General features: G+C 40.4%; 1 protein-coding gene across 2 annotated transcripts in view; it reads right to left on the minus strand.

Annotated features, from left to right (window-relative positions):
• Positions 1-2,411: 2,411 nt before the first annotated feature.
• Positions 2,412-22,894, minus strand: part of LOC140727566 (uncharacterized) — a 40,056-nt gene continuing 19,573 nt past the window's right edge. The window contains exons 5-9 of one of the 2 annotated variants that reach the window (XM_073045055.1): positions 20,854-21,026; positions 20,178-20,359; positions 17,042-17,210; positions 9,280-9,398; positions 2,412-7,691 (exon numbers count right to left, since the gene is read on the minus strand). In XM_073045055.1, coding sequence (XP_072901156.1) covers positions 7,038-7,691; positions 9,280-9,398; positions 17,042-17,210; positions 20,178-20,359; positions 20,854-21,026 — 1,297 coding nt within the window. In that variant the 3' untranslated portion in view covers positions 2,412-7,037. Of the gene's footprint in view, positions 7,692-9,279; positions 9,399-17,032; positions 17,211-20,177; positions 20,360-20,853; positions 21,027-22,894 lie in introns of both variants that reach the window. The other variant, XM_073045054.1, reaches the window with a different exon arrangement.

Consider the following 22,894-nt stretch of genomic DNA (forward strand, 5'->3'; position numbering starts at 1 on the left):
CTGAAGACACACACTCAGCGATTCAGGAACAGCTTCTTCCTCTTTGCCATCCGAAGCCTCAATGGACATTGAATCCATGAACACTTTAACTATTTGATATTCAGTGTACTTGATTCACTCCCCTCCCCCATATTATCATGTATTGCATGGTACTGCTGCTCCTAAGTTAATAAATTTCATGATACATGCTGGTGATATTAAACCTGATTCTGACTAACATTCCAAAGCCTAGACTAATGATCCAGCGATAGTATTTCAAATACCACCAATGGCAACTGGGGTAACTAAATTTATCATGTTATGGAATTATATTACACAAAAACAGGATATTAAGCCTACCAATATCAAATATGCCTCACTACAGGAAGGATGTGGAAGCCATAGAAAGGGTGCAGAGGAGATTTACAAGGATGTTGCCTGGAATGGGGAGCATAAGCATACCTTATGAGAATAGGTTGAGTGAACTCAGCCTTTTCTCCTTAGAACGATGGAGGATGAGAGGTGACCTGATAGAGGTGTATAAAATGATGAGAAGCATTGATTGTGTGGATAGTCAGAGGCATTTTCCCAGGGCTGAAATGGCTAACACAAGAGGGCACAGTTTTAAGGTGCTTGGAAGTAGGTAGAGGGTTCTAACGCAGGAAGTGGTGAGTGCGTGGAATTGGCTGCCAGCGACGGTGGTGGAGGTGGAAACGATAGGGTCTTTTAAGAGACTCCTGGATGGCTACATGGAGCTTAGAAAAATAGAGGGCTATGGGTGAAGTCTAGGTAGTTCTAAGGTAAGGGCATGTTCGGCACAGCTTTGTGGGCCGAAGGGCCTGCATTGTGCTGTAGGTTTTCTATGTTTCTAAGTACACATTTATGGTACATTGATCCCATTTTAAAAATTATCTTGTTTGGGAATATTCTGGAGTTACGGTATATAATAAATATTAAGTTCAACAGCAATCGTCCTTCAGACATGAACGTGGATTGTAGATTAAATGTAAAATGCAGCCCTGAACAATAGTTTTCCTTGAGCTATGGCCACCAGTTGAATAAAAACCAGACAACACTGTTTAATTAATTTTGGGTACCTGGAGCGTGGGTGCATAAAAAGCTCTCTGAATACTACAAATAATTCAAAGAAAGCACTGTAGCTACATTGTAACTATAGAATTGTCCTGTTACCTTTGATTTTTAGCATATAAAAAGTAATGTAATATTGGGTCTCTTAGGTATTGTTGAGGAAGCAGGGAGACTGCAGAAGGACTTGGATAGATCAGGAGAATGGGCAAAAAAGTGGCAAAATGGAACACGGTGTCAGGAAAAGTGTATGGTCATGCACTTTGGTAGCAGGAATAAAAGCCTAGACTATTTTCTAAATGGGGAGAACATTTAAAGATCTGAGGGGCAAAGGGATTTCAGAGTCCTCAAGCACGATTCCCTAAAGGTTAATTTGCAGGTCAAATCAGTGATGAGGAAGGGAACTGCTATGTAAGCAGTCATTTCGAGAGGACTAGAATGTAAAAGCAAGGATATAATGGTGAGGTTTTATATGGGCACTGGCAGGGCCTCATTTTGGAGTACTGTGAGCAATTTTGGGCCCCTTACTTACAAAAGGATGTGCTGACACTGGAGAGGGTTTACAGGAGGTTTACGAGAATGATTCCAGAAATGAAAGGCTTATCATATGAGGAGCAATTACTGACTTAGGCCTTTACTTGCTGGAATTCACACAAATGGGGCGGGGGGAGGGAGAACCTTATCGAAACCTATCCAGTGTTGAAAGGCCTCGATGGAGTGGATGAGGAGAGGGTGTTTCCTATGGTGGGAGAGTCTCAGGCCAGATGGCACACCCTCAGAATAGAAGAACGTCTATTTAGAATGGAGATGAGAAAGAATTTCTTTAGCCAGAGTGATGCACCATCAATAACTCTCGGAGACGGGAGGCAAACGATAGGCTTTTATTAGCTGCAAGAGACCACGATTAGTAGCAAGAGACCAGCACACAACATCCTGGAGACTGAGGGAGGAGCAGTGCCTCCACTCGCCTTTATACCGGGGTCTGTGGGAGGAGCCACAGGAGCAGTCAGCAGAGGGGCGTGTCCAGACAGGTATACACATTGTTTACCACACAGAGGGTGGTGAGTCTTTGGAATTAGTTGCCACAGGCAGCTGTTGAGGCCAGGTACTTAAGGCAGAGGTTTATAGGTTCTTGAATGGTCAGAGCATGTAAAGTTACAGGGAGAACTAGGCAAATAGGGCTGAGAGGGAAATGGATCAGCCATAATGAAATGCCGGAGCAGACCCAGAAAGGCCTAATTCTGCTCCTCTGTTTTAAGGTCTATAGTCATATATATGTGTCCAAGGCTGAACCTATAATTGCTGTGTGCAATTAAAAGTATTTCACATTTTTTGAAAGAGGGATAATTTTAATGCATATTTATGTAACTATGTAGGCAAATCTTGCATTACATTATACGTGCAATTGAAGCCTACAACATCAGATGTTGTTTGCCATGAGCTCTCGACATCTGTTCCTGCTTTCTCCCAGAGATTACTGTAGTTAGCATTTACCAATGCCACAGTAATGTTTCACAGACAACCCGCAAATACAATGGATAGGTGGCAATGTTGTTAGTAAACACACTCATTTTGAGAATGATTAAATGTTTTCCACGTTGTTAAAGTTTTGAATGTGAAATGGAGAACTGACATGAAGATTTGTAAACTCCCAAAATAAGATATAGCCACAAACAGTTTTTAAACCATTCTCACAATTGACTTTGGATTCATGACCGACAATTGTATTTCAACAAAATGAGAGGATGCTCAGTATCGCAGTCAAACCACTGCAGAGGAATCAGAATTTTTAATAAGATGTGACGGTTGGAAGTGGTATTTGTTGCTTGGCATAGAATAGCTGTACATAGTGGATAATACTGGAATACATTTGTAGAGCAAAATATATTAGATAGAAAAGGGAGTTCACAACTGCATTTAGAGGTAGAATGCTCAAGTCCCCATTTGTGCTGCACCTTTCAGCAACATTTCCTATTCTCAGTTACATATATACCATTTAAGCATAAATGCCAGTTAGATTACACACACACAGACTAATTTTTATTTTACCTCTATCTTTAACTTTCTGTTTTGTTCCTGCATGCTCTCCACTTCAATTAATCCTAGGTAGTGCGTTCAGATTCCAGCAACACCCTGGTTGAAAATATTGTTCCTCAGATTCCCTCCAAATCCCTTACCTTTCACTTGATATCCTCTGCCATGGGGAGAAAGTTTCTTAAATTCTATCCTACCTAACACTTGACCAGACTCTGTCCATGTACCCAGGCACCCTCCAGCCCATGGTTGCAGCACTTAGGGTCAAAACAAGCCACAAATGGCTCCCAGGCTTTGTAATGGAGAACAATTTCCTGCTGCTGCTTTCCTTATTCTCATCTTCTCCAGATCCCTTGCACCAATCCTTTCCCTGCACTTGTATTTGTTGTATCTGCTACATTTCCTGCAACGGAGTATGTTTAGTCAAAATGTTAACTCTACCCTTTTCTCTGCTTGATTGACTGAACATTTCCAGTATTATCTGTATTTGATTAAGGTGGCATTGTGCATGCTATTGTTTTTAGCAGAATGTAGACAGTTATGTAGACTTACATGACCACGTTATGTGAAAAGGGGTCGAGATAAAATGAAATCATGCATTGCCAACTTGACTGTTTCGGGTTGATGCGTTACGGTAGTGAGAGAGAGAGTCCTCTGTCAGTCAGAATCAACCAGGATGTCGTGTCCAAGCTGTCTAGATACGCAAGCCCGGCTGGCATGATTTGGAGAGCAGGCTATTGCCCATGTAGCAAGCTCCATGGAGGACCCCAAAGGAATGGCAGAGACGGATACAGTTCAATACCAGCAGCATCGCAGGAGTTGATAGTGTTGAACTCAATGTAGGATTGCCTTAGGGACTCCAGCTCTGGATTATTTCCTTGGGGTTTACTCCAAACTCCCGAAGTTATCCCCATGAGTGAGTATAGACGCAAGGCAGAGGAGGTGGGGATTAGATTTCTCCTTCTCCTAGATGAGCTACCATCCATGGCTGACAAGCTTCATTTGTCGGAAGCGACTGATTTTAAAGGTACCAGTAACCTGCCTTTGCCCCTTCTCCAGTCAGTAGAAACGGTTCTGCTGGGCTTAGTATCTAAACCACACGTGAAGGCCAGCAGCTGGACTTGGTTGTCAGGGGCTATTTGAGGCACATGCCATTGGGAGCATTTAATGGGTGGTGGGAGCCTATCCCCAATACCACCCCCAGTCTATAACAACCTTAAGGTTAAGGTAGACATAACAGAGTAGTAGTTAATCTGGGTGGCTAACCATCAAATAAATAATGCAAGGCGTCTGAGTTAGGACAACCTAATTCCAAGTGCCAGAGGAAATATGAATGAGTATTGAAAACTTGTGGATTTAATATATCAGCAATATTTGAGTAATATTGTTAATATATTGTTTAAGCATTATTTGTATAAATAATTAATTACAGGTTATATGTAAAAGTACATGAACGACAAAAGTCATCATGCCACCTCATATATGTGTGCACCTCGCTGGAAGTAAAACCGAAGCATACATATTCTCCCGGTCTCCCCATGTTTTTCGTTCGATTAATTATATGTTCTGGAGTTACAAAACATAATATAAACCTTTACAAGTAAAGAGTGCAACTAGAAGCTGCATCTGCAACTACTGATGTTCAATGTTTGCTAATGTCGAAGGCAACAAATAGGCAGAAAGACGCCACTTTGTTTTATGGCGTTGTATCCTCTTATTTGTTAATATTGACTCTCAATTAAAACATGCATGGATTTTCATTATATATTTGTCTTAAACAAAATCCATAATAATGACCACAAATAGAAAATAAGAACATTGAGACATTTATATTCACTGAAGCAGCATTATTTTAGCTGAAGTAGCTATGACATGTCCATTTTAAAAGCTTTGTCTTAGAACATCTTTTCAGTAAGTCAGAATTCTGTTTTTAGAATTTTAATAATAAAAACACAATTCTAAAAAAAGTTAAAATTTCAGCAACGGTCAGAAAAGTAACATTAAATTTAAATTTAAAGCCTTGCTCCTGACTGGAGTTAATATTGAAGATTCCCAAGGTTACTCTTATCAATGCTGTTTTTTTTTGGGTGGATTTGTTTGTTGATGGGACAGGATGTACCAGGAATTGTGATGGAGGAATCTGACTGTTGCTTGACAAGTACGTGGGACAGCTCTCCCACTTCAGATGCTTGGCTATCCATGCCTTGAGGGGAAGATTTAAGGCTATTGCTGTGCCCTGGTTTGGTACTGTGTAATTTGTTCAGTTTTATCTCTATTTCAAATCTAGATTGTGAATTTTCAAGGCATCATATCAAAACATGGATAATGAAGTCTCTATTATTGCTTACTGTCCTTCCCTTTGCTGACATGTGAACAACGTTTGGAAATGCATTGAACGTAACTATACAGTATGTACATTTAGTAAAGGACTTCAATGTTCATCACATTGTGAACCAAACCAACAAGCCATCAAGACAGCAGAACCGGCTTGTGAGAGGTAGTAAACCAAGCCAGCTGTATTTTTCAAATGATAGATTTGGTAAAATGACCATTGTGTAGACTTTTCTATAGGAAATGCTCTGATCACACAAAGCACACCTTGTGTTGTGTGACACCATAAGTTAAGCTACATGCTATGGATTCAGAACTGAGCATCCATGAGGCGCCATGGATTATTAGCACAAGCAATGTACATCATCATCTGTAGCCTGACTCCCCACACTACATGATGACCACTAGTGAATTACTCATTCCCACCATTCTGAAGCACCATTGTTTTGGCAACAAACCAACATCGAACTACGACATTTCTACTTAGACTTTTTTCCCAAATTTTGAAAAAACAAAATTTTAGGACTGTATACAATGTTTCTTGAAACTCAGAAAGACCAACACAAAATGACTACTGAAAAGTTGTTTCCCTCAGGTCTGGAATCAGGGGATTAATGGCTATTTTGAAAGAATGGAGAAATGGAATGAAAGATGAAAATCAGCCATGTGAAATGGTACAGTAGGCTTGAGGGCCATATTGTCTACCACTGTTCTTTATAATAATATAAATACGTAGAATAATACATACAACTTATGAAGAGTGTTTGATGGCTCCGGGCTGGAGCTTAGAGGAATGGGGGCGGGGATCTCATTAAAATCCATCAAACATCAAAAGATCTAGGTAGAGTGGATGTGGAGAGCACAGACTCTGAAAACAAGGGCATACCTTTAGAACAGGGTGAGGATACATTTATTTAGCCAGAGGGTGGCAAATCTGTGGAATTCATTGCCACTGGGAGGCAAAGTGTTTGGGTATATTTAAAACAAAGATTAATAGGTCCTTGATTATTCAGGGTGTCAAAGGTTACAGGGTGAAGGCAGGGGAATGTGTTTGAGAATAAGAATAATTCAGCTATGATGGAATGGCACATTTGATGGGCTGAATGGTCTACAGGAGGTTATGAAGGCATGCCCTTCACCCAGAGTCTGTGCTGACCCCCCCTCCCAAGCAGCCTTTTTCTTTATTTACACTAATCCTAACCAATTTTATTCTGCTCAAATTCCCATCAACTCCCGAAATTTTGCCAGTTAACCTACCAACCAGCACCACAGATCGGGACTGAAGCTGGATCACTGAGAGGAAGTAGTGTGCAAACCAATGGGATCTGTAGCTGAGGCAGCAGCTTCCACTTGCTGCGCCGTTTTGCCACCCGATATTACAAGTAACTGTGCAAAAATTCTGAAATCTGTTGATGTACAAAAATCAGACATTTTAAATCCCCTTAGCCGCACAAGTGATTCTTGCTGTGCTAAAAGCGAAAATTCATATTTCTTTGATTAATTAATTCAACTGACACCAGATAGTTGGGTGCGGCTACTTCTAAAGCTCAGAGGATACGTTAGGTGGTTTTGTAATTGCCATAACAACTGTTTCTTGCAAACCTCCTTCAGCGACTCATGTAATTAGATTGTATTGTCTGGGGAAATGAACAGTCTGGTATGTCACACTGGACTGGATTCTCAGAATGGTGAAGTTCAGTGTCGTCATAAACCTTAGAGTTTAATAAATCACTCATATCATTATTTTCAGTGATAGTGGATTCACGTGATTCCTGATCACACATCTGTTCATTTGAAAATTCTACAAAGCAGCAGTCTGGATCTTGGATTTGCACAGAGCATAGTGGGACATCTGAAGCATTAACACTTGCTGAAGATGAGCTGCTTTTTCTGCTGTGGTTCATCTGTAACTGGCTCATTAGATCAGTTTCCACGCAGTCATCGTTCATCACCTCTGTGGGAGCCATCAGACAGTTATCAAACTTGGTGAAAGAATCACATTGTTGATCATCAGAAACCACTGCACTGGCTCCATCTGTTCTTCCGTCAGAAAACAGGCTGGAACTTTGGGCACTGTCCTGCATAGGTATCGGCAGAAAATTCTGTTCGTAGCCCGCTTCCTCATTAGTTATTGACTCCTCTTCACTCTCTTCTTCAATGCCTTGTATCTTCTGTTCCTGGACACTAATATGGTCCATTACACTGAATTTTTCTTGCATGTCATTATAATTGTAGGTAGCATGGGTGTATTTCAAATTTTTCTGATGGAAGAGATCAAATGAAATATTAAATTTTAAAAACTGTCAAGGATCCCCCCCCTTAATTTTTAATGAAAATTGGTAACAAATTGATAATGCCTGCAAATCTATTTAGAACCAAATGTTTATTTCATGTAATATTTGCAAATATGACCAGATATTAACCAAACCTCACTCCCACCACTCATCATATTCTATCTCCCCTCCCTCTACCCCACATCCCTTCCTTTAACTCCAGGACATTCAGCCGCCTAGGAGTAATTTCACAGGTGTTTGGCGCTTTGACCTCTGTGGCTTTAAGTTCAATGCTTCACCACATGGTATTTCTATATATTTCAGGAAGCATTCCAACTGAGCTTTGTTACATTGTCTGTAGCTAGTTAAACAAATAAAAGTTTCCTCCTCGACTTTATCAAAACGTAGCAACTGAAAACAAGCTAATTTTATAATGATTAAATCATCATTTATTTGGGTGCATTCTCAGAAGCAAACAGGATGCCAAATTAGGAATAAGAGTTTAACAAATGAAGGATAGTTTTAAGCGCAGAATTAAAGGTCTTTGTAAAATCGAGTCTTCTGCTCTTATTTTCCATTGGCCAATTGGTAACCAATGTTTAGTTTTCCCATCTTAGCCTCAAAGTTCTTGTTAACTAGAATAATCTTTGTGCTATGGATCTCACTATCTGTTAAAGAGCAACAGTACTGTTTCCTGAATAACCGGACCTCAAGTGGTATTTGAGATATGATCTGAATCTTATGAGAACACGCTCTTCTACTTCCAACTCTAATATTCTACTTCCAACTCTAATAATACCTTTTCTAAGGCAGACCCACTTTTACTGAGCTAAAGACTGAAAGATGGACATGCATGATCTCTTTCAACACGAGTTGGCTGCTGCATGCCAGTTACCACGTGGACTTGACAGAGCAAGAGATAATTGGGACTCGACACTCCACAGGAAAACCACATGGACATGCACACTGATACCAACTAATACTTAGCACCCGTCGACACATACCAATCATGCAGACAACAATTCACCCTCAAAGCTAGGCGTTCCCAACCTTTTTTTCCTGCCATGGACCAATAACCGTTAAGCAAGGGGTCTGTGGATCCCAGGTTGGGAACCCATGCTGGGTTTGCACACACAATGTTGTGCAAAAAACACAAATTCCAACTCTCAGCTTCTTCCCTCACATCCTTCTGCTCTTTCTTCAATCTTACTGTCTCCAATGCACAGTGACAGTGGCCCACTCTCTCCAGGGGAAAGCTCCTTCAACTACAGGTGACAAGCCGCTACTAAATACACTGGATAGATGATTACACAGAACTTGCTACTTTAATCTCAGCATGCATTTCTTGGTCAGAACACGTCTTACACACAGCATCATTACAAATGATTAGAATTTAGGGACTGACAGTGTATGAAGTTCAAGACCACGAAGAAGAATTCTAATAACATGCAACTTAAAAGTATTACAGGTTGAAACAGTTCTTTAAGCTTTGCTCAATCTACCATTACTAACACCCCCCCAAAAAAATTGCTCCAAGCAAAAATTTAACCTTGCATCTTTTTCAAAGTGTACGTACCAGAGATTGTGGAACATATGTGCTCAAGTAAGTAAGGCAACCTGCTTTGTACAGTAGCAAGAGGATGACGAGCATAGCACCGAAAATGAAAAAAATAGCCACTAGCAGTGTTGGAGATGCTGCAAAAAGAAAACACACTCTTCAGAAATATTCCTTTGTTCCAGTTTATTGTCCCCTCACCCTCAACCCATCCCAAATCAATACAAAAATCTCATTATTTTATTTAAATGCAACTTTAAAAAAAATTGAAATAAACCAAGGGCATTAAGACTGCTCTGCATTCAGACTATCTGAAGACACTGCTGAATAGGGTTGCACTTTTGCCCCCCCCCCCCCCATTTTAATGTAGCTGCTAACAGGTTAAAATAGAAGATTAATGGGAAGCAGTAGTTATAATTCAACAGCAAACTGAAAGCTATTATCATCTATTGTAATTATAGACAGTGCCTTCTCATCTGCTGAATGTAAATCAGATATGGGTAACAAGACTGGAGTAGTAACAAGTGATGGTTAATGGAAGCTAATAAGTAGATATTACAAATAATAGATTTCAAAAAAGCATTTAATAAGGTAGCACATCCAGTAATAAGCTGGCCGGTGGTATAATGGCATCCACACCAGACTTTGAGGCAAGCGGTTGGAGGTTCGAATCCGGCCGGCTCCTTGCACGCTTTCCATCGGTGCTGGGTTAAGCATCGAGCTAGTAACTCGGCCTTGCAAAAATCTGACAAAAAATGCTAAAGAACTGGCGAGGCTGCTACCCAATGTGCCACGTGGTGCAGTAAGGAAGAACAACAACATCCAGTAATACTTGGGATAGGAAGTATACGGTGTTAAAAGAGAAGTGATATCTGTAAAAAAGAGAAGTATTAGCTGGGCAAGGCAGAGTAAGGAACACATTTTCCTGACAGTAGGTAGAAATTTGGTCTTGCAAGATTGGGAAGATGATCATAGTCTCTGTTCAACAAAAGAACTGGAGAGGTACACAAAAAAATATCAAAGTTTACCGATGATACTTGAAATTAAGACATAAAGTAGGTTATTATGTTTATAGGATACAGACTAGTGAAAATGGGCAGACAAAACAATACTATTGATAATTAATCAATTTATTCTGTACCAATATCAGTAATCTTATCCATATTCAATTTACTGTGCTATAAAATTTGCTTAATGTACAATAAATTCACTGGTGTAAAGGGTTTTGAGAAACTGAAGCGATGAAACAGCAAGCTTTTCTAAGTGATACACTTTGGATGAAGATACCACATCCCCATGACCAGCAATTTTCACACTTCTCTCAGGTCAACCTCCTTTACTCCAGGGAAGATGAGCCTCTCCATTACCCCTCCTAATTCAAGTCTTTCAATCCAAGCAACTTCCTGGTGAATCTCCTCTGCATTCTCTCCATCAGCACACTCATCCTTCCTATAACGTGGTGACCAGAACACAGTAGTGCAGCAGGTGGGGGGGGGGGGGGGGGGTAAAATATAGCAGCTCAGTGGCTTGAACAGACAGAGGCAGTTTAGGGAACATAGGAGGGTTGACAAGATACCGAAACAGCAACTGTTCACACATGCTGTTTGACATTATGAGTCCCTCCAGCATTTTGTACTTGTTACACTGGATTTCTAGCATTTGTAGAATCTTTTGAATTTAACTTAATGCAAGCAGCCTGATGGACAAGTCATGAGCCTAGAACAGGGGTTCGCAACCTTTTTTATGCCATGGACCAATACTATTAAGCAAAGGATCCGTGGACCCCAGGTTGGGAACCCCTGGCCAAGAGCATAGATCAGCACTTAGAATTATGATGTTGTTGAGGGAAGGGGAAGACTGGCATCTTAATATTCCAGGTATAGAAATTGCTGAAGTGACAGCAGGAATGCAAGAGGGGGAGTGCACTATTGACTAGGAGAGCATGACAGCTGTACAGTAATTATAAAGGATATTCTGGAAGGACTGTTCAATAATAGGAGAATCTAGGAAAAAGAGATGGGTAAACACATTGGCTAGGATTATTATAGAGGCCTCCCAATAGTCAGCAGGAATTAGAGGAAAAGATAAGTAAGTGCCAGGAAGATGCAAAAGCAATTGCCTTATATTGGTATGATATTTAAAACATTCCTCATATTGACAGTGCAGGGGCACAGATGGGGTACAATTTGTGAAGTGCATCGAAGAAAGTTTGAAGCAACATTTAGAGAGCCGTATTAGAGAGGGGATGCCGTTGAACTTATCCTGGGGAAAATGGATAGTGTTGGGGGTGAGGGAAACGCTTTGGGAATGGTAACCATAATTTTTAAGTTTCAAGGTAATTATGGGAAAGGAGAAGGTGGTCCTCAAGTTAAGGTCTTGAAGTGGAGGAAGGCAGATTTCTATAACATAAGGAACCTGGCAAAAGTAAACTGAGACAGATGTTTGCAAATAAATAACAGCTGGTAAGTGAACACCCAGGGCCAGATTATTCCAGTTAGAGTAAAACAGTAATGATGGCATGACCAGATAATGTTGCATGATAAAGAATGCTGAATGACTTATCAGGAAAAAGGAAACGAGGCAATAGGTATTCAGGAAGCCTTGAATAATATATGCAGTATAGGAGAGAAGTAGTAAGGAGAGCAAAAACAAAAGGGGCCATGAAATATCTTTAGTAAGAGAGTATTCCAAATAATGCTAAATGTTTGGGGAGCACCAGAGTGACCAGGGGCCAAACGGGTAATACGAGTGAATCTGCAGATGCTGGAAATAAATAAAAACACAAAATGCTGGCAGAACTCAGCAGGCCAGACAGCATCTATGAAGGGTTTCGGCCCGAAACGTCGTCACTACCACCTCCCATAGATGCTGTCTGGCCTGCTGAGTTCTGCCAGCATTTTGTGTTTTTATTTAATAGTCAAAAGGGTGATTTTTGTTTGAAACCGAGTAATGTGGGAAAGTCCTAAATTAATACTTCCTATCTGTATTCACCAATAACAGGAAAGATAGGGAGCTCAGAGAGAGGTATACAGATAATTTGGAGCTGGTCAGTATAAAGAAATAGTATATCCTGGATGCACTGGGATGCACAACCCAAGGGCTGGATGAAGTGTCTCCCAGGTTGCTATGGGGAGTAAGGGAAAAGGTAGCTAAGGCTCTGACTGGGATTTTTGCATTTTTGTTAGTCACAAGCAAGATGCCAGAAGACAATAATAAATACTGTTCCTTTATTTAAGGGCAGCAGTGATAAACCAGCAATGAAACTTACTGGAGAAAATACCAAGAGAAAGGATTATGTAGATGTAGAATGACAGGGGATGATTAGAGATAATCAGATGGCTTTGTACAGGGGAAATCTGCCTTACTAAATTGAATGAGATTTGTTTTCAGGTGGCAAATAAGATAAAGGCAGGGTGGTAGGCTCCACTTATGTGGACTTTAAGCCATTTAACAAGGCCCTGCATGATAGGCTGGTTCTGAAGGGATGCAAGGTAAACTGGCTAATTGGGTTCAAAATTGGCTTGACCATAGAGGGCAAAGGGTTGTAACAGAAGGATGTTTTTCTGATTGGTAGTCCGTTACCAGTGTGTACCATAGGGATGATTGTTAGGACACTTGCCCCCCCCCCCCCCCCCCCCCCCCCCAACACACACACAGAGCTATGAAGGAGGAAGCACAATAAGTCTGTGGACAATGTGGAATCAATGTTGTGGATGGTGAAGAAGGTTGTCCAAGGATACATTAGGATACAGATCCAATAAAAGAGATAGGCAGAGTGTTAAAATTTAATTCTAACAAGTATGAAGCGATGCATTTTTGTTATATCAGTTAAGGATAGGACATAGTAAATAGTAGGACACGAAGGAATGTTAATGGTCAGAGAGACCTTGGGGTCCAAGTCAGAGGCTGACATCAGAACCTCACAAGGCGTCAGGCCCTGATGGTATAGCTGGCAGGGCACTGAAAACCTGTGCCAATCAGCTGGTGGGAGCATTCAAGAACATCTTCAATCTCTCACTGTTGCAGTTGGAGGTTCCCGCTTGCTTCAAAAGGGTGACAATCATACCACTGCCCTAGAGCAGGGTGAGCTTCCTGAACAACTACTGTCCAGAGGCAGTCACGTTTACTCTGATGAAGTACACATGGCCAGAATCAACTCCAGCCTAAGCAAGGACCTGGACCCACTGCAATTTGCCTATTGCCGCAAAAGGTCTACAGAAGATGCAATCTCACTGGCTGTCCACTGGTCTTGGACCACATGGACAATAGCAATACCCATGGCAGACTGCTGTTTATTGATTACAGCTCAGCGTTCAACACAATTACACCCTCTGTTCCAATAAACAGACTACAAAACCTGGGCCGCCGTACTTCTCTCTGCAACTGGATACTCGACTTCACCACCGGAAGACCACAGTTAGTGCGGATTAGTAAAACATCTCCTTGCTGACAATCAACACAAGGCACACCTCAAGGAAGTGTGCTTAACCTACTGCTCCATTCCTTCTACACCCATGAATGTGTGGCCAGGCACAGCTCAAATGCCATGAATGTTATAAAATTTGCCGATGACAACGCCTGTTAGCAGAATTTCAGACGGTGACGAGGAGGCATAAAGGAGTGAGATAGATCAGCTGGATGAGAGGTGGTGCAATAATGACCTTGCACTCAATGTCAGCAAGACCAAGGAATGGACTGTGGACTTCAGGACAGGGAACACAGCTCCTTTCTCTGCCATCAGCTTTCTGAATGGACAATGGGTATTCATGAACACTATCTCAGTACTTTTTCTTCTGTTTTTGCACTACTTATTTAATCACATTTAAGTGGCATTTAGACAGCAACTTAAAAAGGCAAGGCATCGAAAGGCACAAAGCTAATACTGTCAAATGGGAGTAGTGTAGATGGGCAAAAGGATTGGCATGAACGTGGTGGGTCAAGGGGCCTGTTTCTTTATTGCATAAATCTTACGACTGCAAAATACTAGTCTTCCCCCCAACGTTCAGGTGACAATGGTGCTCAAAATCAATGAATGAAGAAAACACAAAGTACACGGCAGATGTTGGGGGTCAAAGCAACACGTACAACAAGCTGGAGGAACTCAGCAGGTCGGGCAGCATCCGTGGAAAAGAACAGTCAACATTTTGGGCCAATACCCTTCATCAGCACTGAAGAGGGAGGGGGCAGTGGCCCCATAAAGAAGATGGGGGGAGGGTGGGAAGGAGAAGGCTGGTAGGTGCCAGGTGAAAAACCAGTAAGGGGAAAGATCACGGGATAGATGATTAGAGCTCAGACAGTGGTTACAAATGACAATGCTGAAGTATTTTATCATCGGTCAGATGTGCTGGGGATGACTCATCTCAGCCACCCCTTCAGATTGCTTCATTGCAGAAGCTCTTCTCCAATTACAACATACCCAATGCTTTCAGTTTTTAGCTAATGAATCAACAGTGGCTGATGACTGGAAGTACCAAATACAGAAAAGCTGTGGGGCAAGTGCTCTGGTTGTAGAACTGCAAATGCTCCGGAAATCCCTGTACAGTATTCCACTCTAAAACATTAACACGTACAACTAGCTGGAGGAACTCGGCATGTTGGGCAGTATCCATGGAAACGAACAGTCAATGTTTTGGGCCAAGACCCTTCATCAGGACTGAAGAGGGAGGGGGTAGGGACCCTATAAAGAAGATGGGGGGAGGGTGGGAAGGAGAAGGCTGGTAGGTGCCAGGTGAAAAACCAGTAAGGGGAAAGATCAAGGGGTGGGGGAGGGGTAGCGGGGGGATAGGCAGGAAAGGTGAAGAAGGAATGGAAGGGGAAAGCACTATGGGTAGTAGAAGAAGGCAGAATCATGAGACAGGTGATAGGCAGCTGGAGGAGGAGGCCGAGTGAAACTGGGATGGGGGAAGGGAGGGGGAGGGAATTACCGGAAGTTGGAGAATTCAATGTTTGTGCCAAGGGGCTGGAGACTACCCAGATGGTATATGAGGTGTTGCTCCTGACTACCCAGACGGTATACGAGGTGTCTACGTTGACTGTTCGTTTCCACGGATGCTGTCCGACCTGCTGAGTTCCTCCAGCTTGTTGTACGTGTTGCTTTGACCCCAGCATCTGCAGTGTACTTTGTGTTTATAAAACATTAACACCCTCCCCCGATCTGAAAATGTGTGAAGCACCCACCCAGGTCCATCATGCTCAGAGGTAGCAATCAGTGCAACATGCCAAAATCTAGTAATCTACCTCAAATCATCAGTAAATGTTATCCAATAGCATTCACCACATCTAAGCCATGAAATTCAAAGGTGAACTCAAGGGGCAAGTAGAAAGTAACTGTGCTTCGCAAAGAAGGAATTGTGGCTGCTGGAGACCAATTACTAAACATTACTACAGGAAATACCCAGCAAAATTCCATCTGCTGCTGCTTCAAAGTTACATTTATTATCAAAGTATATGTCACCATATATAATCCTGACATACATTTTCTTGTGAACATCCACAGTAAGTAAAAAACAAAAAAAATGTGATAACAAAGAAGCAATAAACATCAAGAACATGAGATGAAGGGTTCTTGCGAGTGAGTAAATAGGTTGCGGGAACAGATCAGTGTTGGGGTGAGTAAAATTGAGTGAAGTTATCCCTCTGGTTCATGAGCCTGATGGCTGAGGGTTATTAACTGTTCCTGAACCTAGTGCTGAGGCTCCTGTACATTCTTCCTGATGGCAGCAGTGAGAACAGAGCATAGATTGGACAGTGGGAGTTTTGGTGATGGATGCTGCTTATGTGTGAAAGTAATGCATGTAGATATGTTCAATGGTGGGGAGGGCTTTAACTGCGATGGACTGGGCTGTATCCATTATTTCTAGTAGGTTTTTCAGTTTGAGGACATTGGCACTTCTATACCAGGCCGTGATGCAACCAGTTAGTATAGTCTCCACCACACATCTATAGATGTTTGTCAGTTTCAAATGACATGCCAAATCTTTGCAAACATAAGAGTTTAATAAGTTTCTCTGCACTATATAGTTAGTGGCAAATGCATTTCAAATCCATTTGCAGATTATATTGTGAATCAGCATATAGGAGGGAGATTGAAAATCTGGCTGAATGGCGCCACAACACCAACCTCTCACTGAATGTCAACAAGTCTAAGGAACTGATTATTGATACTGATCACTAGGACAAGATTGCAAGACCATTCAACAGAAATTGAATGCCTTTGGTTTAGAGAGATGGGAAGGCATTTGATTTGGCCAGGTGCAGTAATCTTAGGTTACATGTGGACCATTTCCAATGCAGACAACAGGTTACGTTTACAAAGCAGGACTTGAGCAGTTCCTCTGAAGGATAAATACTTATTACATGAGATACATTAATCATGTTCCAATGGAATTCACTGCAGGGTGCTTGGTTTATTTCAATATTATAACACATTAAACAGTACTAATCTGGCACACCCAATGGAAATTAATGTAATCAGAACAAGCCTGGTTTTACACCTAGGCTCATTTTATTGTCTACTGAGATCCAGGTGCAATTAGGCTGGATGTCAAACTGGCATTCCATTGAAATCAATTAATTTGGAGATGGAAGAGAGGTTAAAATTGGCTTCAAAATCTAATTTCATGCACATACTTTGGTTATGCCCAGACATATCAAATTTCCCCCAATAGTGTCTAATCAGATAAAACCAATAATGAAATTGACACTATTTTTAATTACAACTTGGCAACTCGAAATGTAGTGTTGGTTGGCATGCTGTCAGCTTGTACTACTGTACCTTCCGTACCCTCATCTTTCTTTGCATTTTGTGTGATTATACATTTCCTTTCCAAAGGATCAGTTTCCTCTTTCAGGAAATATACATTTATTGTGATGCAGTACTCTGTATTTGGTTCCACTTTTTCATATATTTCTTCGACATGCATTTCACTTGTCGTTTTCAACACATCTCTGTTCTGTAGAAAGAAAAAGACCAGAGTTATATTTCCTTATTCATCTAGATTTAGAAGACCTTGTATACAATGCCTTGCTCTGCTCATATGCTAATTTTTTTAGCAAATTCATGGTGCTCACTGTAGAATTTTTATTTTCCCCCACTGAGTTAAAACTTACAACAAAAATGCTTACTCATTATAGAAATATTTGTTGACAAACTAATTTCACCTGTGTACGGCAGCACAGTAGCATAGTGGGTTAGCAAATTGCTTTACTATACAGGTGATCCAGAATCCATTCCTGCCGCTGCATGTAAGGAGGTTGGACATTTTCCCTGTGACTGTGTGGGTTTCCTCCGGGTGCTCCAGTTTCCTCCCACTGTCCAAAGATGTACTGGTTGGTAGGTTAATTGGTCATTGTAAATTGTCCCTTGATTAGGCTAGGATTAAAACAGGGGTTGTTGGCCAGTATGGCTCAAAGGACGAGAGGGGCCTATTCTGTGGTGTATCTCAATAAGTATAATACTCAATTAATCTTCTCATTTAATTTTATCCACATATATCTATTACCGGTACTTTAAACAGGTAAGGATCATCAGCTGGTTTTGAAAGGAATTTAGCTACTACTCTCCTCATAGCTCCCTTCCACTTTACAATTCCTGAACTTAGCATGCTCTTCAATTTCTGCACTTCTTTCAAAATGCCCTGTTTTTGAATGCTTCTCATCTGACTTGCAATTGTTGATACTGATCAATGTCATAAGTTCTACTATTTGTAACTGTGTTACATTATCCAGAAGTCTTTTACGATATTTAATATGGCAGACCACTCCAAGGCATAGCTTCTTCCAGCCCAGGCCTTGAATGGTTCCATCCCCAACCAATCTGAGTATCGCTTCCCTAGCACCAACTTCGTTGGTTCTCCAAAAGATCCATCTTAGCTTCTTTTTCTAAAAGAGAAATGCACCTCTCTTTGGCTAGAACATTCACAGGAAGAAGACAACACTCGTGCCAAAGATAATCAGATAGTTCACCACTTCTCAACTGGCTCCCTCTTCTGAACAACATCTGGCTTTGGCCCCTCATAGGCAGACCCCACATTAAGATAGTGGGACAAGTCATAACCTTTATACAGATGAACTCTGCATTATGGAACTTTGTGCTACAGAAAAACCATCCTTGCGGAATTCACATATCAATATGCCAAAGCAAAACTGATAAAGTTTGCTTTTCGGAATTTGAGGAAAAAAATAAAGTGAGGGGAAAAAAAAACAAAATTGCTAATTATATTTTTAAATCACTGATTACTGCAGGGAAATAAGATTTGGATAGATGTCACCACATTAATTGGTGGTCATGTAAATAGATGTCTCAAGAGTGGAGTGATGCCTCACTCTCCATCTGCAAGGCATTTTCTCCAACATGCTCATTGTGGGGAGCTGCAGTAGCTCAGCCAGCTCTTATGCTGATGCCTTAACGAAAACCCATGGTTTTTACTGCATTTCCACAAGGTTGCTGCATTTTAACACATTACCCATCTGATCTCCTTCAACATCACCTTTCTCCAATGAACTCCAATCCTCAAATCTGATCCCTTTTCCTGTTGGGTTCAGTTTTACTGCCGATAAAGTGCGGAGAGAACAGTACTCTATAATAAACACACCTCCACTTACAACATGAGATTCAATGGGATGTTTGCATTACCAAAAAATTGTGATACTGATGGTTTACAGATTGTGAAACCCCTTCATAACTTCCTTTCCAAGTCCTTAAACATTTATTGTTAAGAAAGAGGCTGAAAGGGTTTCTGGAGTAACAGTACAAAATGCAAGAGGAACTCAGTAATCAGGTTGCATCTATGGAAAGGAATAAACAGTTCACATTTTGGGCTCTGAAAGCTTCTCCTAACCTTTTAACAATACCACGAATAATTCATTTTCAAAGAGCACATTATCATTTTAGCCTAATGTCAGCTGATACAGCAGTTCTATTGGTACTGCAGTGCCAGTCTAGAGTAAATGCCTCAAAGTTACCTTGGAAGCATGATCTTTGATTTAGAGGTTGAATCATTTCTACGATGAGGTTTTAGCAAATATAGAATGTGAAATACTTAGATACTCAGGCACCCATTTTTACAGCATCTGAATAAAAATATTATACATGACCACTGCATCAGAAACTGGGCTCAAAGTTGTAAACCATGTAGCAAGGAGACAAACATTTAACTTGCTCACTAATCATGACTGATCGGAAATAATTGTTCAAAACTGTAAAATATTTAATTTTGAAAATGTTAGAATGCCCAAAGCAGTCAACTCTGATGCTCACTGCTGCTTGCGTGTGGGAGGGAGGGGAGCTGGGGGGGGGAGGGACTTTGGGTTCTTGCGTTTATCTGTCGTTCATTCTTTGGGGGCACTTCTCTGTTTCTGTGGATGGTTGCAAAGAAAAAGCATTTCAGGATGTATATTATATACATTTCTCTGACATTAAATTGGATCTTTGAACCTTTGATGCTGCATTAGTTTAAATTTGATAGGGAATGAACAACTTTATGTTCCAATAACATTTCAGGTGGGGGGGGGGGGGGAAGAAGGAAAAGAGAAACGTATCCAAAATTCAGAGAGAAGTGCTGATGAAATAAATAATTGTGTCTGGGAATAAATTAACTTGCATTTACAATGTATGATCTGGTAATCTACAATTTTGAATATATTTTAAATTAAAATTAAAAGCACCCTATAAAAATGTCAAAACAGTAATTTAATCTACTTTTAACAATCAGATTGCAATAATCAGAATGGACCCTTTTTCTGAATCACATTAAGCTCCTCAGGTTTCAGCAACGATTTTGGTCGGGTTTGGGGAGGTGGACAATGGAATGGCAATATCCCAAGAGGAAACAATTATAGAGTCAAAATGAAAATAGACCTTTTATCCTATCATATCATAAGAAATAGAGAATTTTGAATTTTTTTTTTAAAAAACCTACCTCTTCCAACTTTCCATCTTTATATATGGTAATGTGATAGTCTAATGCCATGTAGATATCTAAGAATGACTGAACATTTAAGTTGCGTGCAATAAGTGATGGGGGTGTTGGAATATCAAAAGTCACATTAAGATCTCCATCGAGGGATTCCATGAGCTCAACATTAAGTGGTCGTATGCGTGCTGTAGGTGAAAAATAAAACAAATTAAACAAGAAAAAATATTTTGATTGAGCACTTGCATTTGACTAAAAATAGTATATAGTACTATTTAGTATCAAAAATATAGATGTATTAGAATTAAACACAGCAAAAGTTTACTTAACATGATTTCTATCAAAATTTAATTCAGTGTGCATTAAACTAATAAACCATTGAAATTTAGTTAAATTTTAGGGCAAATAAAATGTGTAACAATTATTACTAAGGGCTGGTGGTATCAGTTACAATTCAATCTATAAAATCATTGAACATTTCACCCCAAATAAACAAAGGACTGGAAAGAACATACTTAAATAGACAAAAATCAGTTTAAGATGTTGTAGAAGAGCAGAATAGGCAAGTGTAATTATTTATATTACTTTGTGTTTTTTCCAAAAATAATGAAGTTTAAAAGCAATGAAACAGGCAAGGTAAATGGTTAAGAAAAACTATTACAGACAAGGTTAGCCAGCTTACTATCTTCATATGGTTGAAAGTAGTGATCCACATCAGTCCAGTTGGATTCATCATTTTTGGTAACTGCTTTAACCCGTGGCCAGTAGTTCCCATAGACGTCACTAAAGCTATCTGTTAGATCACAGGTTCGGTTCACGATCAGAATGCATGCATTGAAAAACTGATGCGGTGCGCTGTTTGGAATTGAAGAAAACTACGTGAATATCTCAGCTGCAAGCCCATGTCAGAGAAACTGACCGTGCTACAAATGACTACATGCGAACACAAAACTTCGGTTAAGAATTAACTTACAACAAAATGCACATAAAGTAGATAGATAGATAGATACTTTATTCATCCCCATGGGGAAATTCAACATATTTCCAATGTCCCATACACCTGTTTTAGCAAAACTAATTACATACAATACTTAACTCAGTAAAAATATGATATGCATCTAAATCACGCTCTCAAAAAGCATTAATAATAGCTTTTAAAAAGTTCTTAAGTAGTTTACTTAGATACATTAAATACAATCAACCCCGGCACTTTAACATATCTTACTCCTGGCGGTTGAATTGTAAAGCCTAATGGCATTGGGGAGTAGATAGATAGATAGATAGATAGATACTTTATTCATCCCCATGGGGAAATTCAACTTTTTTTCCAATGTCCCATACACTTGTTGTAGCAAAACTAATTACATACAATACTTAACTCAGTAAAAAAATATGATATGCATCTAAATCACTATCTCAAAAAGCATTAATAATAGCTTTTAAAAAGTTCTTAAGTCCTGGCGGTAGAATTGTAAAGCCTAATGGCATTGGGGAGTATTGACCTCTTCATCCTGTCTGAGGAGCATTGCATCGATAGTAACCTGTCGCTGAAACTGCTTCTCTGTCTCTGGATGGTGCTATGTAGAGGATGTTCAGGGTTTTCCATAATTGACCGTAGCCTACTCAGCGCCCTTCGCTCAGCTACCGATGTTATACTCTCCAGTACTTTGCCCACGACAGAGCCCGCCTTCCTTACCAGCTCATTAAGACGTGAGGCGTCCCTCTTCTTAATGCTGACTCCCCAACACGCCACCACAAAGAAGAGGGCGCTCTCCACAACTGACCTATAGAACATCTTCAGCATCTCACTACAGACATTGAATGACGCCAACCTTCTAAGGAAGTACAGTCGACTCTGTGCCTTCCTGCACAGGAATATATTATACAAGTATTGCACAAGTATACATTAAATAACAAGTCCTTAGGGAAGATATTAAAGAATGATTTGCTGTAAACATACAAAATGGAACACAGAACAGTACAACACTGGTGCTTTGCCTCAAAGTATTGTACCAACCTTTTCACCTACTCCAAAATCAATCTAATGCATCACTGCTGTATAGCTCTTCATTTTTATTTTACCCATGTATTTAAGACTCTGTTCAATCTCCCAGAAGTATATGCCTTTACCATCACCCTGGCGGCACATTCCATGCACCCACCACTCTTTTAAAAAAAAACCTACCTCTGTCAGACCACATAAAAAAATCACCTTAAAATTAAGCCCTCTTGTATTAGCCAGTTCCACCTTGGAAAAAAGAAGGTGGCTGTCAACTCTATTTATATCTCTTATCATCTTATTTAGCTCTCATCCTCCTTTGTTCTAAGGAGAAAAGCCCCAGCTTGCTCAATCTTTTCTCCTAAGACAGCATCCTGGCAAATCTCCTCTGGGCTCTAAAGCTTTCACATCCTTTGTACAATGAGGTGACAAGAATTGAACACAATACTCCTTGTGGCTCTTGAACTCAACCTCCTGACTTATGAAGGCCAACAAACTATGTGCTGCCTTAAACCATACCCTATCAACTTGCATAGCAGCTCTGAGAGATCTATGGACGTAGACACCAAGGTCCCCCTGTTCCTCCACACTAAGAATTCTGCAATTAACCTTGTATTCTGCCTTCATGTTTAACTTTCCAAAGTTACTTAACAATTTTTTTAAAGATTGAACTTCATCTGTCACTTCTCTGCCGAGTTGTATGTCCTGTCAAAGTCACACTGAC

The sequence above is a fragment of the Hemitrygon akajei genome, chromosome 5 (assembly GCF_048418815.1).
Source record: "Hemitrygon akajei chromosome 5, sHemAka1.3, whole genome shotgun sequence".
In the NCBI taxonomy this organism is placed as follows: domain Eukaryota; kingdom Metazoa; phylum Chordata; class Chondrichthyes; order Myliobatiformes; family Dasyatidae; genus Hemitrygon; species Hemitrygon akajei.